Here is a 26,964-nt window from a genome sequence, read left to right as displayed (position 1 = left end):
GATAACATAGCAAAGACCTGATACTACAATGGAATGGCATTAATCAAGGAGCCACCACTTTGTCACCAACAGATGCAAGCATCCAATCTTTATTCTTAGAAAGCATCTGAGTCCTTTCAACTTTAGGGATCAAAGCACAATTTGCTCTGCTTTACTTTACACAAATCAATTTTATGGTTTACATTATTAATAAATGTGCACACATCCACCGTCACATACTTATAGATGGAGCTGTAGGGAATCAAATTTGCATTTTTAATTAAGTCATCAAGTTTGGCTCTTTACTGTAAAACGCACAGGATGGTGACCTGATATAAAGGACACTTAAAGGGAGATTAGCATTTGAGAATTCAATTCTGAGCATTTCCTGGTTGGTGGATTTTCTTTTCCTTCATTCATTCATGGGATGTGGACATCACTGGCTGGACCAGAATTTATTACCTATCCCTATATGCCCTTGAGCTGAGTGGCTTGCAAGGCCATTTCAGAGGGCATTGAGTCAACCACACTGCTGTAGCTCTGGAGTCACATGTAGACCAGTTAGGAATGGTAGATTTCCTTCCCAAAAGGGCATTAGGGTTTTTTCAACAATTAACAATTGTTTTAAGGTCATCATTAAACTTTTAATTGCAAATTTTTATTGACTTCAAATTTCACAATCTGGCATGAGGGTATTCGAACTCAGGTCCCCAGAGCATTACCCTAGGTCTCTCTATTAGCGGCCTGGTGACGATACCACTACGCCACCACCTCACCTTATCCTGTACCTGAACGTAGAGACTGTGGCTTAAACACACTGGAATCTAGAAAAGAAGTGGATCTTAGCAAAGAACATGCCTCAGCCTGCATCATGTAAATTTTAATACATAAGCCTCTTTGAGGTCAGTGTTTCCACTTGAATAACAAACCAATTAAATGCCTACAAATACATTGGACGTTCATGTACTAATATTTGAATAGAACTGTTTCAATATCTCAAAGGACTAAATCGTCTATTTACCCAAGAAAGCGAATCTATTTTTGTTTATGTTTAGCAATAACCAATTAAACTGTCGACTGCTCACAATTCCACATCAGACAATTTCACCAAGTGCGAATACCTTGACTGAAAATGATCAAAATACGACACACTTATAATAATCTGCATTCAATATCTTTTAAAGCTGCTAATATTCACTGAAGGCATGTTATAAAACAGATATAAAGAGAGTACAGAGAAGATTGACAAGGTTGATAGTAGTGACTATACATATCAAGAAAGGTGCACCAGGCTGCCTCTGGTTTCTCTCAGAACACAAAGGCGGAGAGGCATGATCTAATAAAGGTGCTTAAAATGATGGAAGGTTTTTGCAGCATGGATGCAGAGAAAATGTTTCCTCTTGTGGGGAAGAACACAGCTGGAGGCCATCGTTTTAAGCGAGTCACCAAGAAATGCGACAGGAATTCGAAGAAACCTCTTCCCCAAAGAGTGGTGAGAATGTGGAGCCTGTGACTACAGGGAATTGTTGAAGCAAATAGAGTCATAGAGGTTTACAGCATAGAAACAGGCCCTTTGGTCGAACTTGTCCATGTTGCCCTTTTTTTTAAACCCCTAAACTAATCCCAATTGTCCACAATTGGCCCATATCCCTCTATACCCATCGTACCCATGTAACTGTCTAAATGTTTTTTAAAAGATAAAATTGTTCCCACCTCTACTACTACCTCTGGCAGCTTTTTCCAGATACTCACTATCTTCTGTTCGAAAAAATTGCCCCTTTGGACACTTTTTTATCTCTCCCCTCTCACCTTAAACCTATGCCCTCTAGTTTTAGACTCCCCTACCTTTGGGAAAAGATATTGGCTATCTACCTTGTCTATACCCCTCATTATTTTATACATCTCTGTAAGATCACCCTTCAGCCTCCTACACTCCAGAGAAAAAAGTTCCAGTCTATTCAGCCTCTCCTTACAACTCAATCCATCAAGTCCTGGTAGCATTGTAGTAAATCTTTTCTGCACTCTTTCTAGTTTAATAATTTCCTTTCTATAATAGGGTGACCAGAATTGCACACAGTATTCCAAGTGTGGTCTTACCAATGTCTTGTACAACTTCAACAAGACGTCCCAGCTCCTGTATTCAATATTCTGACGGATGAAACCAAGCATGCCGAATGCCTTCTTCACCACTCTGTCCACCTGTGACTCCACTTCCAAGGAACTATGAACATGTACCCCCTAGATCTCTTTGTACTGTAACTCTCCCCAGTGCCCTACCATTAACTGAGTAAGTCCTGCCCTGGTTCAATCTATCAAAATGCATTACTTTGTATTTGTTGAAATTAAACTCCACCTGCCATTCATCAGCCCACTGGCCCAATTGATCAAGATCTCACTGCAATTGGAGATAACCTTCCTCACTGTCCACCATGCCACCAATCTTGGTGGCATCTGCAAACTCACTAACGAAGCCCTCCATATTCTCATCCAAATTATTAATATAAATGGCAAATAACATTGGTCCCAACACTGACCCCTGAGGCACACCACTTGTCAGAGGCCTCCAGTTTGAAAAACAACCCTCTACAATCACCCTCTGGCTTCTGTCAAAAATCCAATTTTGTATCCATTTAGATACATCACCCTGGAGCCCGTGAGATTTAACTTTATGCAACAACCTACTATGCGGTACCTTGTCAAAGACCTTGCTAAAGTCCAGGTAGACAACATCAACTGCACTGTCCTCATCTACCTTCTTTGTTACCCCTTCAAAAAAACTCAATTAAATTTGTGAGACATAATTTTCCACTCACAAAGCCATGCTGACTGTCCTTAATCAATCCTTGCATCTCTAAATGCCTGTAGATCTTGTCTCTCAAAATACCTTCCAACAATTTACCTACCACAGATGTGAGGCTCACTGGCCTGTAGTTCCCAGGCTTTTCCCTGCAGCCCTTTTTAAACAAAGGCACAACATCTGCCATTCTCCAATCTTCAGGCACCTCACCCGTTACTATCAATAATTCAAATATCTCAGCCAGGGGACCTGCAATTTCCTCCCTAGCCTCCCACAACACTGTGAATGTATTCAAAGTGAAACTAGACAAGATTTTGTGGGGAATGGGAGGAGAGGGGTACAATGGTAGATAGCAGTGAGAAAAGAAGGGAGGAAGCTGAGGGGAGAAGAAACTTTGGGCAGAATGTGACTAAACTCCATTCCATCGAAGAACTGGCAACTCAATTTTCATTTCTGTTCTCACCTTGATAAGGCTTTTTGATTTTTCCATGCAAAGAACTAACATAGATAGCTTCAGATCCAAAAGATTATTTGTTATCTTTGATGTGTGGGACACTGTTATCCTTGTAAATATGTCAGTAAATGTCCACCCAAAGGGATCCCACAAGAGTATATGTCAGGAATGATGAGTGAATTTGATTTATTTTTTGGTGATGGTGGTTGAGGGTAGAATATTGACCAGGCTTATATCTTTAGCTTGTATGCTGAAGTCCCGGGTATTGTGACATTGGAGAGTGCTGTTCCTGAGCCAAGGCTGACACCATAGTCAATTGTAATAGTGTCTGAAGACAAGATGCTGATGGATAGCATCCCGCAAAACATTAAAGTCAGCCATGAGTGATGCATAGTGCAGAGAAATGTAAAATTGAGAGGAAGTAAATTGTTTTAATTCTGCCTTTACATTTTAACGAATGTATATTACATTGATTAGATAAATGGACATTAACAGTGAGGAATCCCACTATGTATACTACATAAGACCTTGGGCATTCACATTAAACATTTAACATTCCAAAATTAAGGAGCAGCACAGTGGTTAGAACTGCTATTTCACAGCGGCAGAGACCTGGGTTCGATTCCAGCCTCGGGTCATTGTCTGTGTGAAATTTGCACATTCTCCCCATGTCTGAGTGGGTTTCCTCCCAGTGCTCCGGTTTCCTCCCATACGCCAAAGATATGCCGGTTAAGTATATTGGCCATGCAAAATTCTCTCTCAGTGTACCTGAACAGGCGCCAGAGTGTGGCAACTCGGGGACTTTCACAGTAACTTCATTGCGGTGTCAATGTAAGCCTACTTGTGATTAATAAATAAACTTGAAAATATAGCCTAGGCTCTAAATGTGCTTTAAAATGAATTTCAGAAGGTATTTGACAGAGCTGACACTCAGGGTCAGTAGTATGCAGGAGAGTGTTGGACTTGGTGGTCAGTCCATTGTCCATTCAACTCTTTCAGCACACCCCTACCTGCCCCACACACCTCTTCACATCCTTTCTTTCACTCCATTTCTCCTTTGCAACAGTCCCAAGTGATAGGGGAGGAACAGCAGGATATCACTCAGTGTGGCAGGTAAGTAAAAGTAGATCAACTCCAACCCATTCCTCATTGGTGAACTATTGATTGTCCATCCCAATCCATCACGCAAACCAGCCGGAGATGAGGGGGTTAGTTTATGAGGACAGATTGAGTAGATTGGGCCTGTACTCGTTGGAATTTAGAAGGGTGAGGGGGGATCTTATAGGGATAATGAAGGGACTAGATAGGGTAGAGGTAGAGAGATTCTTTCTACTTAGAAAGGAAACCAGAACAAGAGGGCACAGCCTCAAAATAAGGGGGAGGATGGTGGGGGGGAGGGGGCGTGGGGATAGGGGGAGCGGTGGTGCAGTTTAGAAGAGTTGAGGAGGAACTTCTTCTTTCAGAGCGTACTGAATCTATGGAATTCTCTGCCCATTGAAGTGGTGGAGGCTGCCTCGTTGAATATGGTTAAGTCATGGGTAGATAGATTACTGATCAATAAGGGAATTAAAGGTTATGGGGAGCAAGCGGGAAAGTGGAACTGATCCACTTCAGATCAGCTATGATCTTATTGAATGGCGGAGCAGGCTCGAGGGGCTAGATGGCCTACTCCTGCTCCTATTTCTTATGTTCTTATATTCTTACGTTCATTGACTCTGTCTACACTTCCCACTGCCTTGGCAAGGCAGCCAGCATAATTAAGGATCCCACGCACCCTGGACATTATCTCTTCCACCTCTTCTATCACAAAAAAAGATACACAAGTCCAAGATCATGTACCAACAGGCTCAAGAACAGCTTCTTCCCTGTTGCCATCAGACATTCGAATGGACCTACCATATATTAAGTGGATCTTTCTCTACACCTAGCTATCACTGTAACACTACATTTTGCACCTTCTCCTTTCTGTCTCCCCTATGTACTCCATGAACAGTATGCTTTGCCTAAACAGTATACAAGAAACAATACTTTTCACTGTATCCCAATACATGTGACAATAGTAAATCAAACCATAGAATCACAGAAACCCTACAGTGCAGAAGAAGGCCATTCAGCCCATCGAGTCTGCACCGACAACAATCCCATCTAGGCCTTATCCCCATCACCCCACATATTTACCCCACTAACCCCTGTGACCTACACACTCTGGGACACCAAGGGGCAATTTAGTACAGCCAAAGCATCTGACCTGCACATTTTTGGAGGGTGGAAGGAAACCGGAATACCTGGAGGAGACGCACACAGACACGGGGAGAACGTGCAAACTCCACACAGAGACCCAAGCCGGGAATCAAACCCGGGTCCCTGCAGCGGTGAGGCAGCAGTGCTAACCACTGTGCCATCCATGAATCAAATCAAATCAAAATTTCTCATGTTCCCATGTGCCAAGAGTGCAGAATTATACCACACAAAGCCTGAAACGTGGATACAATTGAAAAGAGCAGCTGGTGATTATGTTTTATTGGTTTTACATTTCCTTGCTTTATAGATACCCTGTTCAGGAGTCTAGGCCTGGGGGCGGTTGTTGGTCTTGGCGTCGCTGCCCTCTTATTAATCCTCGTTATCACTGACGTTAGCTGCTTCTTCACCAAGCAGTGCGGACTGCTGATGTGCATCACCACAAGGATCTGTGGGAAAAAGAATGGGTCAAGCACCAAAACTATGGACGCTGAAGAAGGCAAAGCAGCTTATCTGTAAGTATGAGTGGATGTACTCCATGCGGCACTCACAGTCTCATAAGCAGGACTCTCACCAGGAGGGTATGAAATGAAGCATCTCACTATTATCTCCTACTAAAGACAGTCTAGTCACCAGTTAGACAGGAAACGTCACCATTCGGCTTCCTATTAAAGGGCAAGTCGCACCTAAAGTTCCCAGCTGAAGAATGTCTCAGCAGCAGAACTCCCGCTGACAAGAGTCTCACAGTCAGAGTCCCTATTACTTAGAGGCTCACGTCATCAGAGGCCTAGCCATCAGCATGGCCCCTGGCCTGTTTACTGAGGCTTGGAAAATTGGCGTTCGCTTGGGACCAGGTAGTGTAGTGGGACAGTGGTTAGCACTGCCATCTCATAGCGCCAGGGACCCAGGTTCAATTCCGGCCTCGGGTGACTGTCTGTGTGGAGTTTGCACATTCTCCCCGAGTCTGCATGGGTTTCCTCTGGGTGTTCAGGTTTTCTCCCACAGCCCAAATATGTGCGCATTAGGCGGATTGGCCATGCTAAAATTGCCCCTTAGTGTCCTGAGGTGCTTAGGTTAGAGGGATTAGTGGGTAAAATATGTAGGGATATGGGGGTAGGGCCTGGGTGGGAGTGTGGTCGGTGCAGACTCGATGGGCCGAAGGGCCTCTTTCAGCACTGTAGGGTTCTATGGTTCCGAATGGTAATGATCGGCAAGGAGTTAAAATAAAAAGCATAAAAAGGCAACAAAAGCAGAAAATGCTGGAAAATCTCAGTAGGTCTGACAGCGTCTGTGGGCAGAGAATAGAGCCAAAGTTTTGAGTTTTGATGACCCTTTGACTCTGATGGGTGTTTGCAAATTGGTCACATAGCTTGGGGCTATCATCCTACTGGCAGCTTTGGATATTGGACCCCCGTACAAGAGAATCAGGAACTGACACTGCTGGGGGGGGATAGTAAATTACATTTCTCAGAACTCAAAACCATAACTGTCGCCGTCCTAAACTCCATCGGGTTTGTTCTGTTGTGCTGCAAAGGATGGTAAATTTGCAATTATGCTAACAAGGAGCAAAATGCATGAATACATTTGGTTAATTAGGTGTTTGATTTCGTTCCTCACAATTTCAAAACTGTTAAATCAAATCATTATTAAACTCATTCGGTGCACTGATCGAATGGTGAAGAGCATATTAATGAAGTTTTTTTTTAATTAGTTGTAAATTAGGCTTTCTGTGACTAAAGTCACAAATACCCTGTTAAACAGGGAGCGTATTAACGCACCATCAGATTAATGGAAGTTGACATTGTATCCCCTGATGACTTATTCGTTAAGTGTAGATCTCAGTGTATAGCTACAGATCAGGAAGGACCAAAGTTTGATTCAAATACCTCCCTCATAGTACTAATCTGAGGTGTCCTCAGCATCCGATGAAGATGATAAGATACTGCTCAGGTTCCCAAGGTTGAGAATTATTCATTGGCCTATTGAAGGCAGGTTTCAAGACCATGTGTGCTGCTTTTTCCCAGTGGAGGACTATTGATGTACAGATCTCAGATCAGATTGAGAAGTGGGACAATGGCATCCCTACAATAGAGAAGGAGGCCATTCAGCCCATCGAGTCTGCACCGAACACAATCCCACCCAGGCTCTATTCCCATAACCCTCATTTACCCTGCTAATCTCCCAACACTAAGGGGCAATATAGCATAGCCAATCAAACTAACCCGCACATCTTTGGACTGTGCAAGGAAACTGGAGCACCCGGAGGAAACTAACGCAGACACAGGGAGAAAGTGCAAACTCTACACAGACAGTGACCACAGTTGGAATTAAACCCAGGTCCCTAGCGCTATGAGACAACAGTGCTAATAACTGTGCCACCCAAGGTTTGCGGTACTGCCTCACAGCGTCAAAGAATTGGGTTCAATCCATGGCTTGAGTCACTGTCTGTGTGGAGTTTGCACATTCTCCCTGTGTCTGCGTGGATTTTCTCCAGGTACTCTGGCTTCCTCCTGCAGTCCGAAAGCCGTGCTTTGGTCATTCTAAATTCTCCCTCAAGGTATCCGAACAGTCGCCAGGGATGTTTACAGTAACTTCATTGCAGTGTTAAGTTAAGCTGACTTGTGACAGTAATAAACAGATGAATGCCTTGGTAGTGTATCACCTACTTCCTTGGCCAGCAGGGAAGTCTTGAATATTTTTGCTTGCACTTTCACCTCCCTGGCAATCCCCGAATCACAATGAGCCAAGATTCCAGAGGTCTGGGCTTCATTTAAAGTTTGACCTCTCAACACTAAGTGCTGGAAAATGATATCGTTTTTATCATTACCCATTTGTAGGAAATGGGCATTGCTGGCTGGCCAGCATTTATTGCCCATCCCTAGTTACCCAAGGGCAGTTGAGTCAATCACACTGCTGTGGCTCGGGAGTCACATGTAGGCAGATTTCCATCCCTAAAGAACATTAGTGAACCAGATGGTTTTTTTCCAACATTCAACAATGGTTTTATGGTCATCAGTAGATCCTTAATTACAGAATTTTTTTTTTAAACTGAATTCAAATTCCACCAGCTGCCATGGCAGAATTCAAACCCAGGCCCACAGAACACCAGTTCAGTTTCTGGATTAATAGTCCAGCAATAATATCACTGGACTATTTAGTCCTTCAATTAAAAGAAGCTGAGGTTCCAGATCTCACCAAATTCCCATCCCAAACAAGGTGTCACCACTCGTTGGAAATGTGTGTTGGAAGTTTAGTGAAGAACGTCGATGGAGAAATAAAACTCAGAAATAAGCTGAGTACCACTCATCAACATATTCTGCTGCATCATGGAATAACTTTAACCTGCTTAGGAATTATATAGATGATCTGGAGGAGGGAACCGAGTGCAGGGTGTCGAAATTTGCGGATGACACCAAGATTGGGGGAACGGCAAATTGTGTGGAGGGTGTGGAGAGTCTGCAGAAGGATCTAGATAGGCTGGGCGAATGGGCCAGGAAATGGCAAATGGAATTTAATGTTGGCAAGTGTGAGGTGGTCCACTTTGGTAGGAAGAATGGTAGGAAGGACTATTACTTACGGGGCGAAAAACTGCAGCAGGCGACGGTGCAGAGGGACCTCGGGGTCCTTGTGCATGAGTCGCAAAAACCCAGCTTGCAGGTGCAGCAGGTGGTCAGGAAGGCGAATGGGATGCTGGCCTTCATAGCGAGGGGGATTGAATATAAAAGTAGGGAGGTCTTGCTGCAGCTGTATAGGGCATTGGTGAGGCCGCAGCTGGAGTACTGTGTGCAGTTTTGGGCGCCGCACCTGCGCAAAGATATTTTGGCTTTGGAGGGAGTGCAGAGGAGGTTTACTAGGCTGATACCGGAGTTGAGGCGGTTGAGCTATGAGGAGAGGCTGAATAAACTAGGCTTGTACTCGTTGGAGTTTAGAAGAATGAGGGGAGATCTCATTGAGACGTATAAGATGATGAATGGGATGGATAGGATAGAGGTGGAGAGACTCTTCCCGCTCAAAAAAGACAGTAGGACTAGGGGGCACAGCCTCAAGATAAAGGGGGGGCGTTTTAGAACGGAGTTGAGGAGGAACTTCTTCACTCAAAGGGTGGTGAATCTCTGGAATTCTCTACCCGTTGAAGTGGTGGAGGCTGCCTCGCTAAATATTTTCAAGAAGCGGGTTGATGGGTTTTTGATAAGAGAGGAGATTAAGGGTTATGGGGAGAGGGCCGGAAGGTGGAACTGAGCCACGACAGATCAGCCATGATCTTATTGAATGGTGGGGCAGGCTCGAAGGGCCAGATGGCCTACTCCTGCTCCTATTTCTTATGTTCTTATGTTCTAATTTCCAGTGCCAAACCCCTGTCAAACAGATGGCAAAGATGATGACAAATGCATTCCCGAAACACTCTGAGAACAGAGTGTAACAAGTTCATAGAATCACAACAATGCAGAAAGAGGGAATCCAGCCCATCACATCAACACTGACTCTCTGAAAAAACATCACACCCAGGCCCTCCCCTCTGTCCTATCCCCATAACACCCCACAATTACCATGACTAATGCACCAAATCTATACATCTTTTGACACCAAGCACAATTTAGCATGGCCAATCCACCCAACACACATTGATTCTGTCTACACTTCCCGCTGCTTCGATACAGCAGCCAGCATAATTAAGGACCCCATGCACCCTGGACATTCTCTGTTCCACCTTCTTCAGGTACAAAAGTCTGAGGTCACATACCAACCAACTCAAGAACAACTTCTTCCCTGCTGCTGTCAGACTTTTGAATGGATTTACCTTGCATTAAGTTGATTTTTCTCCACACCCTAGCTATGACTGGAACACTACATTCTGCACTCTCTCATTTCCTTCTCTATGAACAGTATGCTTTGTCTGTACAGTGTGTGAGAAACAGTACTTTGCACTGTACGTTATTATAGACGACAGTAATAAATCAAATCAAACATCTTTTGACTATGGGAGGAAACCGGAGCATATACTTTAGTTAGTATATGATATTGGTGCAATTGGTATTTGCACCCTAAATTCCTGCAAGTATTTGATAAAGTATCACATTGATAGAGGGGTTTGGAAAAGGAGGATTGTGTCATAGAGCAATAGAATCCCTACAGAGCAGAAGAGGCCATTCAACCCACTGATTCTGCACTGAGTCTCTGACAAAATATCTTACCCAGACCCTTTCCCCATCACCTTAGACATTTACTGTAGCTAATCGATTGAATCCTGACATCTTGGGGCACTAATTTAGCATGGCCAATACACCTAACCTGCACATCTTTGGACTGTGGGAGGAAATTGGAACATCCAGAGGAAACCCACGCAGACATTAGGGAGAAAATGCAAAGCCTATGAGACAGTCAGCTGAGGCCAGTATTGAACCCGGGTCCCTCAAGCTGTGGGACAGCTATGCTAACCACTGTGCCAATGTGCCACACTTGACCAGTTATGGTGCATTGCTCACATTCGTCATGCCATCACCAATGGGCAAGCCTTCAGCTCCTGAGACCCTAAGCTCTGGAATTCCCTTGCCAAACCGGCTTGCCTCTCCCCCACTTGTTTCTCCTTTAAGATGCAGAATCAAAAATGTGTTTTAACCAAGCACTTGATTGCTTGTCCTCTTGTCTCCTCTGGCTCAGTGTCAGTTTTTGACTGATTATGCTGCAGTAATGTGCCTTGGGGCATTTAAAGACACTGTATAACTATTGCTGAAACCTGTTTGTATGAATTAACAAAGATTGAGTTGAGCCTCAAGACAGGTTCTCCCTGACAACTCCTTTGTACATCCATCTCAACGTCATAGCAGAAAACTGATCCGTAGATCATTTCAGCTTACTGATTTGCGCAATGAATTTCATTCACAAGCTTCCACCTGGAGCAAGAATCAACTTGAGAGCTGCCAATTTGTTTTTAGAAATCTTTTTAAAACATGAAGGAAGCCTGCCAGCAGTGAATCTCACATGTCTGCATGATGCGTCAGAGTTAACTATCCTGTTTCCTTTGTCCAGGCAAGATTGAGAAGCAATTCCTCATTAAGTTTACTTATTAGTGTCACAAGTAGGCTTATATTAACACTGCAATGAAATTATTGTAAAAGTCACACTCCGGCACCTGCTCACATACACTGAGAGAGAATTTAGCATGGCCAATGCACCTAACCAGCATGTCATTTGTACTGTGGGAGGAAACCCATGCAGGCATGGGGAGAATGCACAGACACCACACAGACAGTGACCCCAGCTGGGAATTGAACTTGGATACCTGGCACTGTGAGGCAGCAATGCTAACCATTGTGCACCGTGCTACCCCACTCTTTCACTTATATTTATGCGAGGTAGCGACTGGGAAGGAGGGGAGAATAAAGAAAAGCAATTTCACAGGAGATGAACAAGCTAGGTAAACGAGTGAAGGGAAAAGAATTAGAATGCTGCCTGGCTTAAATGAAATGGAGTGGGCGAAGACTTGAGTGGAAAATTAACATTGACATAGACCAAATTAGTCAAATGGCTTGTTTCTCTGCTATAGATTCATAGTAACATTTAATAAAACAGGAGAACTAAACCCATGTATTGCAGAATAAAAAATTGCCAAAGTGTATCACTATAGTATCAGCAATGAGGCAATCACTCAAAGCAAATATTTAGTCAAGCTATCGCAAGCTCTGCACATTTTTAACCTCAATTGGCTTTGACCCCAACAATTGACAAAGGACCTCTATTTCTCCAGAAAAGCAACCTTACACTGCACACAGAAGGATGTTTGCTTGGCCATTGCATATCAGCTAGAATATGGCATCAGATAGACCTTGGGCCTCAGTGAGGTGACGGTGATTACTTGTCCCTCCATCAATTTGTAACTACCCATGTTTTGGATGCAAAATAAATGGCCATGAATTTCTCCTCTGGCGTCACAATGATGGTCCAAACACATTAGATGTAGATTTTGACCAATATCGTTTGATGTTTCTTCAGAAGGAATTCTTCAAAAAGCTGCTGATGAAAATACATCAAAACTTACTAAATCAAAGAAAGGGCTTAATAAAGAAACATCATTACTCCAAACTTGGGGCCTCATCCTGGAGCTAATCTAAGCTCTCCACAAGTCTACATAGTCCCTTATTTATAGTGAATCAGTTGGTCAGCTGACTATTACATCGCTCTGTAATTGGTTCTATGGTTTACTGGGTCAGCTGGCCCTCACATCTTGTTCCCATTGGTCACATTACATCCAATACAAAGTTGTCACAGGTTACATTCTAATATTCAAGAGATCCCAGATCAATGGGAGATGCTGAAATTAATGAAATTCAGGGTACGCAGCATGATTAAGAACGAGATTGGCCTGTGAGTTGCATTTTGTGAAATGCCAAGTGAGACTGTAGCCTCACATCAACAAAACCCTCTTGTGGCTGTGGGTGTGGCGTGAGCTTAAAGATTGATTTTAGAGACATGTTCACAAGAGACCGAAAGAACAAGTAAAACCTAGGCAAAGAACAAAAGCTATAAGCAGACATGGAAGGGAGCTTGTGATGAGGCCACATTTCCTCTGGAAATGGCAGAAAGAGACAGAAATAGAGAAAGAGAAGGCATATAGAATCAACAGCACCAATACACCCCTCCCCAATGAGCTCAATGCATTCTATGCCCGTTTTGAGCGGAGATCAGTGAGGGCAAGCCCTCCGCCCCAGAGATGTCGGTCGAATCCATGACCGAGGTCGCCATTGCAGGCAGCAGAGCAGCCTTTTCGAAATCAACCCATAGGAAGTGAGTGGCCCAGAGTAGCTCGCGGGGGTATTAGCAGACATCTTCAACCTTTCTCTACATCAATCTGATGCCCCTATCTGCTTCCAGAAGGGTTGCCTTAATGACTATTGCCTGGTAGCTCTGACATCCATCATCATGAAATGCTTTGAAAGATTAGCCATGGTGCAGATCAGTTCCAGCTTCCTGCACTGCCTGGATTCATGGTAGTTTGTGTCTACCACTGCAACAGGTCCACAACAGACATCATCTCCCTGGCCCTGCACTAAACCCTGGAACATCTAGATAACAAAGACACCTTTTTCAGACTTCTATTTATTGATACCAGCTCCGTCTTCAACATTTTTCTTCCTACAAAACTCATCTCCAAACTCTATGGCCTGGGCCTCGACACTTCTCTTTGTGACAGGATTCTAGACTTCCGAACCCACAGACCACAATCAGTAAGGATAGGAACAATACCTCCTCAATGGTCACCCTCAACACCGGTGCCCCACAAAGCTATATTCTCAGCCACTTACCACACTCCTTATACACCTATGACTGCGGCCAAATTCCCTTCCAATTCGATTTTCAAGTGTGCTGATGACACCACTTTAGTGGGTCGTATCTCAAACAATGATGAGACAGAGTACAGGAATGAGATTGAGAAACTGGTGAATTTGTGTGATGACAATAATCTCTCCCTCAATGTCAGCAAAACAAAAGAGATAGTCATCAACTTTAGGAAGCACAAAGGAGAACATGCCCTGTCTAAATCAACAAAGACAAAGTAGAAATGGTCACGAGCTTCAAGTTTCAAGGCGTCCAGATCACCTACAACCTGTCCTGTTCCCTCCATGCCAATGCTACAATTAATAGATAGTTAAAATTTTGCAAGGGAGTTATTTTCCAAAGCTGGCAGGGGTAGTCCATTGAATTTCACCGAGATCCAGCCATGCTCACCGGCTCTGAAATCTAGATGCTGCTGTTGCCATGGTAGCCACTATTTATTTAAATGTCCATGGTTCCACACCTGTGGAGGATTTAGTCATACCAGGCAACCAGAGGAAAGAATAATGTTCCAGGTCATGGTAGAGCCCCCAGTTTGAATCTATGAAGCTGGTCAATATTATGGTGGATTTAAAACTAGTTCAGGAGTCTGGCAATCCTAGATTGTGGTAATGATGGATATGGAAACAGAAGTTGATGCTACTGACCAGGAAGATCAAGAGTTGTAGCTAGCTAGTGAGCAAGAAAACGATAGAATGAAAGAGTTGAAGATAACATTTCAGCACTCACAATAAGGCTGGATATTCACAATTTACCTTTATTGCTGATGCAGCTATACTTTGATCTGATTTGATTTATTATTGTCACATGTACTGAGATACAGTGTAAAATATTGTTTCTTGTGCACTGTATGGACAAAACGTACTGTTCATAGAATACATCGGGGAGAAGGAAAGGAAAAGATGCAGAACATAGCACAGAACATGTGAACATACCAGTGACTGATAGGGTGAAGAGAAAGATCAGCTTAACATATGGTAGGACCATTCAAAATTCTGATGGTAGCGAGAAGAAGCTGTTCTTGAGCCAGTTGGCATGTGACCGCAGATTTTTATATCTTTTCCCCAACAAAAGAATTTGGAAAAGAGAATGTCCGGGGTTAGCGGGGTCCATGATTATGCTGGCTGCTTTTTATCTTGAAAGGAGGGTACAGAAATATCTGAGTCTGCAAAAATGGTGCGAAACTGACTATTCCAATGAGAGTATCCCAGTGTTGTGTGAATTCAGTATTAGAGTGGGATCTGATGATATATCCCATTGTCGGTAGTAGATGACAGCAAAGTGCACCAGATGGGAAAGAATTAGTTTAAAAATTAGCACTTAAACTGGATCATGTTATTTATAATAGGGATCGTTCTGACATTGAGGAAGTGCTATAAGAGCACAAAAGTGGCCTTTGATCAAGGAGGACTAAATTATAAAATTAGCCATTAACACAATTTTGAAGACCATTAAGTCAGTCACTGATTTAGCTGTGAATTACTTCACATTCACAAATGACATTCCAGTGGCTGCCAAAGAAATTAGTGAAGAAACTCTCAAGGATGTGATGCTCGGCAAAGTGTTTGATTATGTCATGAATGTCTAGCTGATGATTAGAAACTGCAGGAGTATTTCACACGCAGAATAGAAGGTGGCACAGTGGCGAAGACTGCTGCCCCACAGTGCTCAGGGCTCAGGTTCGATTCCAGCCTTGAATGGCTGACAGTGTGGAGTTTGTACGTTCTCCGCGTATCTGCGTGGGTTTCTTCCAGGTCCCCTGGTTTCCTCCCACAATCCAAAGATGTGTAGGCTAGGGGATTGGCTGTGCTAAATTGCCTCTTAGAGTGGAATTTTACTGGCACGTCTGCCCGAGTTTCATAAGATCCCGCCCGAGGCCAACGGAGAATGCTGTTCTCCGAGCCGAGCCTGGCCCAGGAATTGGGATGGGTGCACTGGCAAAATTCCGGCCTTAGTTTCCAAAGATATGTAGGTTAAGTGGAATGGCCATCGTAAATGCGCAAGGTTACGGGGATTGGGGGAAAGAGTAGAGCCTGGGTGGGATGGACTTTTGGAAAGATTATGCAGACTTGATGGGCTGGATGGCCTCTTTCTGCACTGTAGAGAATCTATGGTTCGGAATTATCTAACACAACGTGGTGCTGCCAGAAGGAGATTGTAAAGAGGTCTTTGCAGAAGTGTTTGCTGAGTGGAATGAGAGGCAGTAATTTCCATGTTTTCCTTCACACAGACTAGAAAATGTTTTGTTCTCTTACAGAGTAACCCCACAGTCTGCAATTGGTTGCTCACCTTACAGGTTAGTGTTTAAACACACTCCTAGGACAAGGTCTAGTTTGTTTAAGCTTGACATCAACAGCAGAGTAACAGAGTGAAGGACAACAAAGTGAAGATGAGTTAAGATACAAGATATATAAATTTAGAGAATTCAGTGCTGGCGCAAGGTCATGATGGAAATATATCAAGGTGATTACTAGACCATTGTGTTTGGAGTTATAAAGAGACTAGGTGCATTCATAGCCCTTGTAAAAATTGGAGAGAGAATCCATCAGTGCCACATAGAACTTTACCTTGAAGAAGGAATCTGACAAAAGGAGAGGATGATAAACTTCCTGTAGTTCAAATTCCTCCTACTATCTCAGGTGAAAAAGAGTGCAAGTCACAAAGAAACTGAAAGTCTGCTGGGATCACAGACTCCACCAATAGGGAAAAGTGAACCGGGGGCTTCAAGACACTCCAGTCAATGTTACAACCCCAACCATTAAGTGGAGCTGATAGCCAAAGACAATATCTGGCACAGTCAAACTAATGGAAAAGGCAAGAGAAACTAATGGAAATGGAAGGAAATAACAAGGCAGAACAAGAAAGAAGTCAAATATAATAATATCTATCGGGGAAAAAAGAACAAATCATTCTTTTCATTCTTGCTTGTCAAATGATGATATTTTTGGTAAATACATTCTGGTGTTAAGTAAACAAAAACTTCAAATGTGAATTACTCTTTAAGTATCAACCATGTTCGTTTGCTTATGATTAATGTATGAACAGATTTGCAACCCAACCTGTTAAGTTTGCAGCTTTTGTTGGTGTTGCTTTAGACATATTGGGCGGGATTTTCTGACCATGCCCACCCCCAAGGCCTGAAAATCTCACTCGAGATCACTGGGCCTTTGCATGATGTGTGTGTGTGTGTGTGTGTGTGTGCATGTGTGTATATGTGTGTGTGTGTGCACGTGTGCATATGTGTGTGTGCATGAGTGTATATGTGTGTGTATGTGTGTGTGTGCGCATGTGTGTATATTTGTGTGTGTATATGTGTGTATGTGTATATGTGTGTGTATATGTGTGTGTGTAAATGTGTGTGTGTATGTGTGTGTGCATGTGTGTGTATGTATATGTGTATGTGTCTGTGTGTATGTATGTGTGTGTGTATGTATATGTGTCTGTGTGTGTGTATGTATATGTGTCTGTGTGTATATGTGTATATATATATATATATATATGTGTGTGTGTGTGTCACATCCTGCCTGCTACACTTCCTGTGGTGGGTGGGACATGAAAATTCTGCAGATTGGCCGGGATTTTCTGGCCGCACTCGCCCCAACACCAGAAAGTCTTGCCGAAGATCAGTGGAACTTTATATGGTTCACCCGTCCCGCCCCCCCTACAACCTCCACCACTCCCGCTATGTTTCCCGTGACGTGCAGTATGGGGAAATTCAATATATTTGGGGAAATTAAGTATGAATATAATGAAGGGCCCGTTTCCATGCTGTAAACCTCTATGACTCGGTAATTTTGCTTTTTAATCTATAAATTATTTTTTGAAGTGGGGTAGGAGTGTAATATATTGCAAAATCTGAGCCTTTTGTTGCATTGCCCTCTCTGCTGCCCTCACTGCTGGGGAGGTGTAAATAAATTTAGTTCCATAATGGCTGCCCTCAATTGAGCATGTCTCAGACACCAGTCTCAGTGCAATGCACAACAAGGACGATATGATACAGTAGACTGCTCGTCTGAGTATTGAGGTTGAGACACCTTGGGAAGGAGACAGTGAGAAAACCATGTTTTATCAGCCCCTGTGAATGCTCAATTGTATCATTAGATGTTTGAAATGGGAACACATACCATTTTTCTGTTTGATTAGTATAAATTTTATAAAAATACAGTTAAATAAAACTGACTAAATTCCCCCATAAAAAACCCAAAGGTCATAAATATTGGCAATACAGTCAGCAAAGCTCTCAGAGACTCCATTTCCTGACAATAAAAATCCCCAAAGTATGCAAGTTGTCACTTGTAATGTGAGTCCATGACGTCTGAGGAATACTAATATCCTGAATTTGTTATTTGTTCTGTGTGTTAAACGTGCGTAGCTTACATGAAAGAAAAGTGTTTGGCGAAGTTTGCCTTTACATAGAATTGCATGCAGTGTATAGCACAGACACAGGGAATTCAGGCCAACTGGTCTCAACCAGTGTTAATGCTGCATACAAACCTCCTCCTTATTTTAACCCTATCATCATATCTTTTCTCCCTCATGTCCTTATCTAGCTTTACCTACAGATCCCCTGTGCTACTCACCCAATGTGGGGAGACAATGGCCGAGTGGTATTATCGCTACTATTAATCCAGAAACTCAACAAATGTTCTGGGGACTCGGGTTCGAATCCTGCCATGGCAGATGGTGGAATTTAATTTGAAAAATCTAGAATTAAGAACCTACTGATCACCATGAAACCATTGTCAAAAAAACCTATCTGATTCACTGAAGTCCTTTTGGGAAGGAAACCTGCCGTCCTTAACTGGTCTGGCCTATGTGTGACTCTAGACCCACAGCAATGTGGTTGATTTTCAACTGTCCTCAGGCAACTTGGGATGGGCAATAAATGCTGGCCAGCTAGCGATGCTCATTTCCCACGAATGAATAAAAAAAAACTGCTCAAGGTACTGAATCCCCTGAATTCCACATTGGCTTTATTAGTGATTATTTTACATTAATGGCCCACCAAAGGAAACATCTTCACTACAATTAGCTTATAAGACCATTACAAAATATTTGAGATTTTGAATGGGTCGTGCCTCAGTCTTCATATCTTTTAGAAATGGGCTCCAGCCCAGTCAATATTTTTAGCTGAGTATTAAAGATCAATGCATCAATATTATGGAGAAAACACATTGCATTTGGATGGGGTTTATCACATTTCCATATCAAAATATATGCTTGTCCAAAGTTCATTGTACAACAGGTACTCCTGCGTAAGAATCAGGCACCAACTAAACTCTGTTCTGCTTTTCAGGAAGGATGGATCTAAAGAGCCTATAGTGGAGATGAGGACGGAAGATGAACCGATCACAAACCATGACGGGAGCTCAGCGAATGAACCAAATGAAACGACACCACTCACAGAGCCTGAGTAAGTCCATCCCCCTTCCACGAGTTCAAGATTGAGAGATGCATGAGCCCATGGGGTTCGCCAACACACAGTGGCACTGGGCATTGATAGTCCAACACACAATGATATTCATTGTCCAACACATAGTGTTACTGGACTTTGAGCCTCCAACACAATACAATATCTCCAGATTTGCAGATAATATAAAACTGGGTTGGATGTGAGTTGTGAGGAGGATGCAAAATGCTTCAGTGTGAATTGGACAAGTTGAGTGAGTCAGCAAATATATGGTAGATACTGTGTGATGTAAAAAGATATGAGGTTATCCACTTTGGTAGCAAAAGCAGGAAGGCAGATTACTATCTGAATGGCCATAATGTGTAATGAGACCTGAGTGTTTTTGTACATGAGTCACTGAAAGTGAGCATGCAGGTACAGCAGGTAGTAAAAAGGCAAACTTTATGTTAAGGAGCAGAGAGGTCTTGATGCAATTATACAGGGCCTTGGTGAGCCTTAACAAGGAATATTGTATGCAATTTCGGTCTCTTTATCTGAGAAAGGATGTTCATGCTATAGAGAGAGTGCAGAGAAGATTTACCAGACTAATTCCTGGGATAGCAGGACTGATGTTTGAGGAGAGATTGAGTTGGTTAGGATTATAATTGTTGGAGTTCAGAAGAATGAGGGGGTACTCATAGAAATCTATTACATTTTAACAGGGCTAGACAGATGCAGGAAGGATGTTCCTGATGGCTGGGGAGTCCAGACCAGGAGTCACAGTCTGAGGATTCGGGATAGACCATTTAAGACAGTGATGAGGAGAAACTTCTTCACCTAGAGAATGGTGAACCTGTGAAGTTCACTACCACAGGAAGTAATTGAGGGCAAAACGTTCTATGTCTTCAATAACAGCTCTTGAAGTAAAGAGGGTCAAAGGATATTGGGGGATAGCAGGATCAAGCTATTGAGTTGCGTGATGTGCTATGATCATAATGAATGGAGGAGCAGGCTTGAAGGACTGAATGGCCTCCTCCTGCTCCTATTTTCTTTGCTTCTATCTGATATTGGGCAATAGGGTTCCAACACACAGTAATACCGGCCACTGATACTCCAGCACTCAGTGATACTGCACAATGATCATTTGGCCCAGAGACAGTGGACATTAATGCTCTGACGCTCGGCGATCATAGACACTGGTGATCAATGCACACTGTCTGTGTACATTAACTATCCAACACTCTGTCACTCCTAAATGCCATGAGTCTGGACATTAATGTTCTGATAGACAATGATACTGGACATTGCTGCTCCAACACACAATGCGACAATGTCTAGGACCTCAGATTAAGGAGACGCGCTTTGTCATTTGGTGAGCTTTTGCAACCTATCATGGAATTGTATTCAGCAGAGCCCGACCATTTCCTAAGGAGGTAGTCGAGATAATCCTTCCTGGGAGCTTACCGTCCCATCTCAGTGCTGGAGAAATCCGAGGGGTGCATTGCTGACTAATTGGGCGGATTTTACAGCCTTGCTCATTCCGAAATCATAAAATCCGCCCCCCCCCCCCGAGGCCAACAAACCTTGCCATGGTCTGTCCCTCGCCCACTCCAATTCCCATGGAGGGCAGAGCAGTAAAATTTCAGTCAATGTCTCACCTGCAGTTGGGCGAATTGAATATCAGCTGAGCAAATGTCTACCCTTCTCCGTAATAAATAGCTCGCCCACAATAATCAGACATTTCACACCTTCATGTGTGTCACATGAAGAAGGAACATCTCCTCCCTCAGAGACTTTGGGGGTTAATGGAGCAGGGAATGCGAATTTGGAAAAAAAAAATAGATTTGAGACAAGAATTTGGGAAGCCTCTGTGCAGTTCTGACCCTTTTCTTCTTGCTGAATATCTGTAGATGGCTGGCTGTGAAAAATTGCCATCTGTCCTGCGTCTGCCTGGCACCAAAAGCAGAGAGAACTGCGCAAAATATAAAATAATTATCCGAGATTGGCAGGATTGTGCTCTGTGGCTGGACTGGGCAAACTGCCAACGTGTGATTCACACAAAGAACATTGCAAACACATCTGTTTCCTTCTCGTTTGATACTTCCAGGCTCACTCCCTTGCCATAGATGTGTGCTATGGACAACAGAAGCCCCATTACAGCTCATTCAGGATCTTCTCTGAGTCAGGTTGCCAACTGAGTTTCAGCTGGCCGATTTATGGGCAGTTTGTGCCATGTCAGTTTGTTTGGCATTCGTGGAAAGAGTAGAACACTCGAGCTGATATCGCACAGGCTCTCTCAACAAGGTCCAGAGCACTTCACGGCCAATGAGTTGTGTTTGAGACCCACTCGCTATTTCAGATGGAGGCGTAGCGTCAGCCACTTCTTGCATCCAACAGGACAGTGAATGAGGCGAAGGAGTAGATTAACCACAAGGTTTTGGAAGTCTTTTGTTGGGACAAACAGAGGCGACTGGAGCATGTTTATTCCTGATTAATGTCACATGTATTGGAGAATCCTTGGGGAATGTGATTTCCGTGCTGGTGGACTTTGTAGCTGATGAGGCAGAGGTAGTCAGTTTGGGTGGGTTAAGAACACAATCCTGGAATGCCCGAGAACTTCATTTCTGTGCCCTTCCGATGTGGCATGCCAGTGGCCAAATTTGGGAAGTCTGGTTTTCTCCCTATTATCTTGTAGCACTCTGGTGTCACCAAGGGGTGGCACAGTGGCACCGTGGTGAGCATTGCTACCTCGCAGCGCCAGGAACTCAAGTTCAAATCCAGCCTCGGGTCACTGTCTGTGAGGAGTTTGCACATTCTCCTCATGTCTGCATGGGTTTCTCCCAGGTGCTCTGGTTTCCTCAAAGATGTGTGGGTTAGGTTGATTGGCCAGGGTAAATTACTCTTGGTGTCAGGGGGATTAGCAGGGTAAATACATGGGGTTACGGGGATAGGGCCTGGGTGGGTTTGTTGTCAATGCAGGCTCAATGGGCCGAATGGACTCCTTCTGCACTGTAGGGATTCTATGATTCTATGAAGAGATTGCAAGTTTTGTTAGGAACGCATAGTATTTATTAATTGTAATTACTCTGGAAGCCGACTGGAAAGGAATAATGTCAAATCAAAAGTTAAACCATCACCCTGTGGTACATATACGTGAGTCTCATCTGTGATGGTAGAACACTGGACCAGCTCAGGGTTCTGCCTTACAAAGGACTCCAGATATGAGTTCCACCTAGTTAGGCGTCGCCTATTACCACAGAAACTCATATACACCGAGTCTCACAAGGAGGTAAATTCGGTGGCAGCCATGGAGTCTCAGGGGTTATCATGTTAAAAAAGCAAAACTTACATCAATGATTTAGAATTAGGACCAAGTGTAGTGTGTGAAAATTCACTAAGATGAGTGGTAGGCCCAAGTGTGCAGAAGACACTGAAAGTCCGCAAAGGGTTATAGATAGTCTAAGTGAGTGGGCGAGGGTCTGGCAGATGGAGTACAATATTGGTAAATGTGAGGTCATCCATTTTGGTAGGAATAACAGCAAAATGGACTATTATTTAAATGGTAAAACATTGCAGCATTCTGCTGTGCAGAGGGATCTGGGTGTCCTTGTGCATGAATCTCAAGGAGATGGTTTGTAGGTAATTAAGAAGGCAAATGGAATTTTGTCCTTTATTGCTAGAGGGATGGAGTTTAAAAACAGCGAGGTTATGTTACAGCTGTACAAGGTGCTGGTGAGGCCACACCTAGAGTACTGTGTACAGTTTTGGTCTCCTTACTTGAGAAAGGATTTACTGGCACTGGAAGGGGCGATGAGGAGATTCACTCAGTTGATTCCAGAATTGGGGAATGTTGGCTTATGAGGACAGATTGAGTAGACTGGGACTATATTCACTGGAATTTAGAAGAATGAGAGGGGAATCTTATAGAAACATATAAGATTATGAAGGGAATAGATACAATAGAAGGAGAGGGCATTGGCCGGTGAAACTAGAACAAGGAGGCATACCCTCAAAACAAGGTGCAGCAAATTCAGGACTGAGTTGAGGAGAAACTCCTTCACCCAAACGGTTCTGAATTTGTGGAATTACTGCCTAGTGAAGCAGTTGAGGCTACCTCATTGAATGTTTTAAGGCAAGGATAAATAGATTTTTGAACAGTAAAGGAATTTGGTGAACTGGCAAGCAAGTGGATCTGAGTCCATGAAAAGATCAGCCATAATCTTATTGAATGGCGGTGCAGATTTGAGGGGTAGATAGCCTACTCCTGCTTCTAGTTCTTATGTTAGATACACGAGATTTGCAGCTCTGGGCTGCCTGGCTCAGATCTCCAGTCTTTACTTGCTTACTACATGGTTGCTTGATGATTCTGCCTGAGAGAGGACTCCACTCTCTGGTGTGATCACTCACTCTCAGTTTCCATTGGTCCCTCAAGCTAGACGACTCTCTTCTAGTGCAGAGTCTTAAAAAAAACAGACACCACATACACAACACTCCCATCAGCCTGTCACAAAGTAGCTTCTTGGAAGAGGACTGATAGTTTCCTGTTGAGGGGTCATTTGGCCAAATATACCAGGGCTTGTGTCCTGTTGACAGACCATTTCTTTCATCCCTATTGAGGCACCTCTACTATGGAAAAGTGATACTGGCAACAACCAGACAAGTTGCCTGACCTTGGAAAGTCCCGTCGGAATGAGGAGGGCAACTGACCAGATTCTAGATTGTTTCATCACAGTGGAGTTGGATTTTAGATTTTCAGGGTGCATGTGTAAAAATATAATGGGTAAAGATACAATACAATGTCAACACCAACTGCTCTCAGGCCAAGTAAAGAAAGAAAGAATTTGCATTCATACAGCATCCTTCACATTCCAGGATATTCCAAAGGGTTTGCCAGCCAGTGAAGTCATTTTGAAATGTAGTTACTATAGTAACATTGGAAACACAGCAGACAATTTGCTCAAAACAAGTTCCCAGGAGCAGCAATATGAGAAACACCAAGTCATGTATTTTAGCTGCTCCTGGCTATGATGGCCAAGGGATTGGGGGACCTTCCCTGCTCTGCTCCAAACTGCATTTGACAGAGCAGTCAGGATCTCTGTTCAGTGCTTTGGCTGAAAGACGGCACCTTTGACAGTGCAGTGCTCCCCCACTACTGCCCTGAGTGGCAACAGCAGGCGGAATTTTCTGGCTGTGCTCACCCCAAAACATTCTGCCCAAGATCAATGGAGCTTTGCGTTGTCTGGGCCCCCGCCCATTCCAATTCCCATGGCAGGTGGAATGGGAATGCTCCACCCCCCCATAGTTTCTGGACTGAGCACATGGCCAAGTCCAAAAGACGTGCTGGTTAGGTGCATTGGCTATGTTAAATTCTTCCTCAGTGTATCCAAACAAGTGCCAGAGTGTGGTGACTAGGGGATTCTCACAGCCACTTCATTGCAATGTGATGTAAACCTACTTAATTTGATTTGATTTATTATTGTCACATGTTTTAGTGTACAATGAAAAGTATTGTTTCTTGCACAATCTTCAGACAAAACATACCGTTCATAGGGAAGGAAAGGAGAGAATGCAGAATGTCGTATTACAGTCATAGCTATGGGTAGAGAAAGATCATATTAGTGTGAGGTAAGGTTGATGGCAGCAGGGAAGAAACGGTTCTTGAATCGGTTGGTATGTGGTCTCAGGCTTTTGTATCTTTTTACTGACGAAAGAATGTGGAAGAGAGAATGTCCGTGGGGTCCTTAATTATGCTGGCTACTTTTCCGAGGCAGCAGGAAGTGTAGACAGAGTCAATGAACGGGAGGCTGGTTTGCATGGTAGACTGGGCTTCATTCCCTTTGTAATTTCTAGTGGTCTTGGGCAGAATAGGCACCATACCAAGCTGTGATACAACCAGAAATTATGCTTTCTATGGTGCATCTGTAGAAGTTAGTAAGAGTTGTAGGTGACATGCCAAATTTCCTTCATCTTCTGAGAAAGTTGGTGGGCTTTCTTAACTATAGCATCTGCAGGGGGGCACCAGAACAATTTTTGGGGATCTGGATACCTAGAAACTCAAAACACCTTGAAGCGCTTGTGACTCTAATAAATAAACTTTAAACTTAAAGATGCCAAAAGATCACTCTACTCCTCATTTGAAGAGTTCCAAGGCATTTTTTCAAGCCAACCTGAACTAAAATGGTGTCTCCAACGGTTTTTGGTTTAATCAGCACTGCAATCGAATGATAACTTTGGTTAGGTGTTTCAGCCATTCAATAGGGATGGAATAATAGCTTTCTGACTCAGGTGAAATAACTACCAAGCTGGCATTTAATTGGCTTGAACTGCTTGAACGCCAGGAGTAACTGTATGTATACTTCAGGGCCCTTCAATCTTCATTCTTGTTGATATGTTCCTATGTTCTCTGGGATTAGGTTAGTTAAAGTCCTACAGGTGAGTGCACATGGAGGCTGCATTCATTTGGAATTTTCAGTAGATCAAGCCCAATGAAAACTGTACATCTCAGATACTCACCACTTCAAAAAACAATACTGGATAGAGGAGGATCATTTGGTATCTTCAGCAAATTTTGATGTTGCACCCTCAATTTTTAAATGCAGATCATTTTACGTATGTATTTCATAAAAATAATTCAAATAAACACTCGTGGAATTTCTATCTTCCCAATCTAGCAAATTTCAATTTACCATCTGCCATCCAATCATTTCTCTTTCCATGTGATTTCCCTTTATTTATGGGCCATTATTTTTGCCATAATTCCTCCTTTTAGCTGTGTTTCGCAAGCATATATGCAGTGTCATTATAGTACTGGAATCGGACTAGTAATCCAGAGATCCAGGATAATGCTCTGGCAGCTGGGTTCAAGTCTCAATTTAAATGCAACTTTCTTTCTTCAAGAATAATGAGCCAGCCAATGCCAGAGGTTAATGACTTCACCTGCAATGTGATCATTCTGGAATAATTATCCTCACAGTTTTCTTTTTCTCATCTGTCGATCGTTTGCAGAAAGCTACCCTTAAAGGAAGGCAATGTCAAGGAAGCTTTGAGTCCGGAGAACATAGAAGAGGCAGTACCCAATGACGTCATCCAACCAAAAGAAGACAGCAGCAAAGCATAATGGGAAGAACTCTGTCAAAGAAACGTCCTAACCACGGACACCCTTGCAACCAATACTTGTAGGGAAGAGAAATACATATTGTGAGGCTGAGGCATTAGAATGGCTTTGGAAACTTTCATAAGTTGCATTATCAGTAATACAAGAAATCGAAATTTGTCCTCATTTTTCTGGAAGGATTTTTGAAAAAGAAAATTTCTGTCTTAATTATTTTTTTTCCCTTTTGCCATTCAGAAAATTAAGAAGTGTAACATGTAAATGATATTGTGAAGTAAAAGTTAGAAACAATCTTTATATTGCTCTCTCTCTCTCCACATATATATATATTATATATACAGCAGACAAAACAGTCAAGCTGTTGTTTCCCAGTTGGTCTTTCATGACGTTTTATCTGTTCTGGCGAATGCAATTATGTCCCTTGTGCAACTTTTTCTTTTTCCAATAGAATGCAATGAAGAGGGATAGGGAAATGGCTGTGGATTAGTTGTGGGTTTGAAAGTAATTTGAGTTGGGATTGGCTTTGAGATGGTTAGCGCCAGGAACTATTGTTTAGATTTCAAATATCACACTTTGCTCCTTGAAGTTTTTCCCCTTGAAGCTAATCCCCAACCCTCTCCCCCTCCCAACAAAGATTGTAAGATATTTTTTAATGGAACCAATAT

The 26,964-nt window shown here is 43.1% G+C and overlaps 1 protein-coding gene across 2 annotated transcripts in view; it reads left to right on the top strand.

Annotated features, from left to right (window-relative positions):
- The window catches only part of ncam2a (neural cell adhesion molecule 2a), a 1,336,232-nt gene extending 1,309,679 nt beyond the window's left edge, over positions 1-26,553 (top strand). The window contains exons 16-19 of one of the 2 annotated variants that reach the window (XM_080203385.1): positions 5,779-5,983; positions 16,057-16,095; positions 19,096-19,212; positions 26,194-26,553. In XM_080203385.1, the coding sequence (XP_080059511.1) occupies positions 5,779-5,983; positions 16,057-16,095; positions 19,096-19,212; positions 26,194-26,305 (473 nt within the window). In that variant the 3' untranslated portion in view covers positions 26,306-26,553. The remainder of the gene's footprint in view (positions 1-5,778; positions 5,984-16,056; positions 16,096-19,095; positions 19,213-26,193) is intronic. The other variant, XM_080203386.1, reaches the window with a different exon arrangement.
- The last annotated feature ends 411 nt before the right edge of the window (positions 26,554-26,964 follow it).

This window comes from Carcharhinus amblyrhynchos, chromosome 15 (genome assembly GCF_965287045.1).
Source record: "Carcharhinus amblyrhynchos chromosome 15, sCarAmb.v2.hapA, whole genome shotgun sequence".
Classification (NCBI taxonomy): Eukaryota; Metazoa; Chordata; class Chondrichthyes; order Carcharhiniformes; family Carcharhinidae; genus Carcharhinus; species Carcharhinus amblyrhynchos.
Note: the sequence above shows the minus strand (reverse complement) of the source record. Positions and strands in the feature narration are given on the sequence as shown.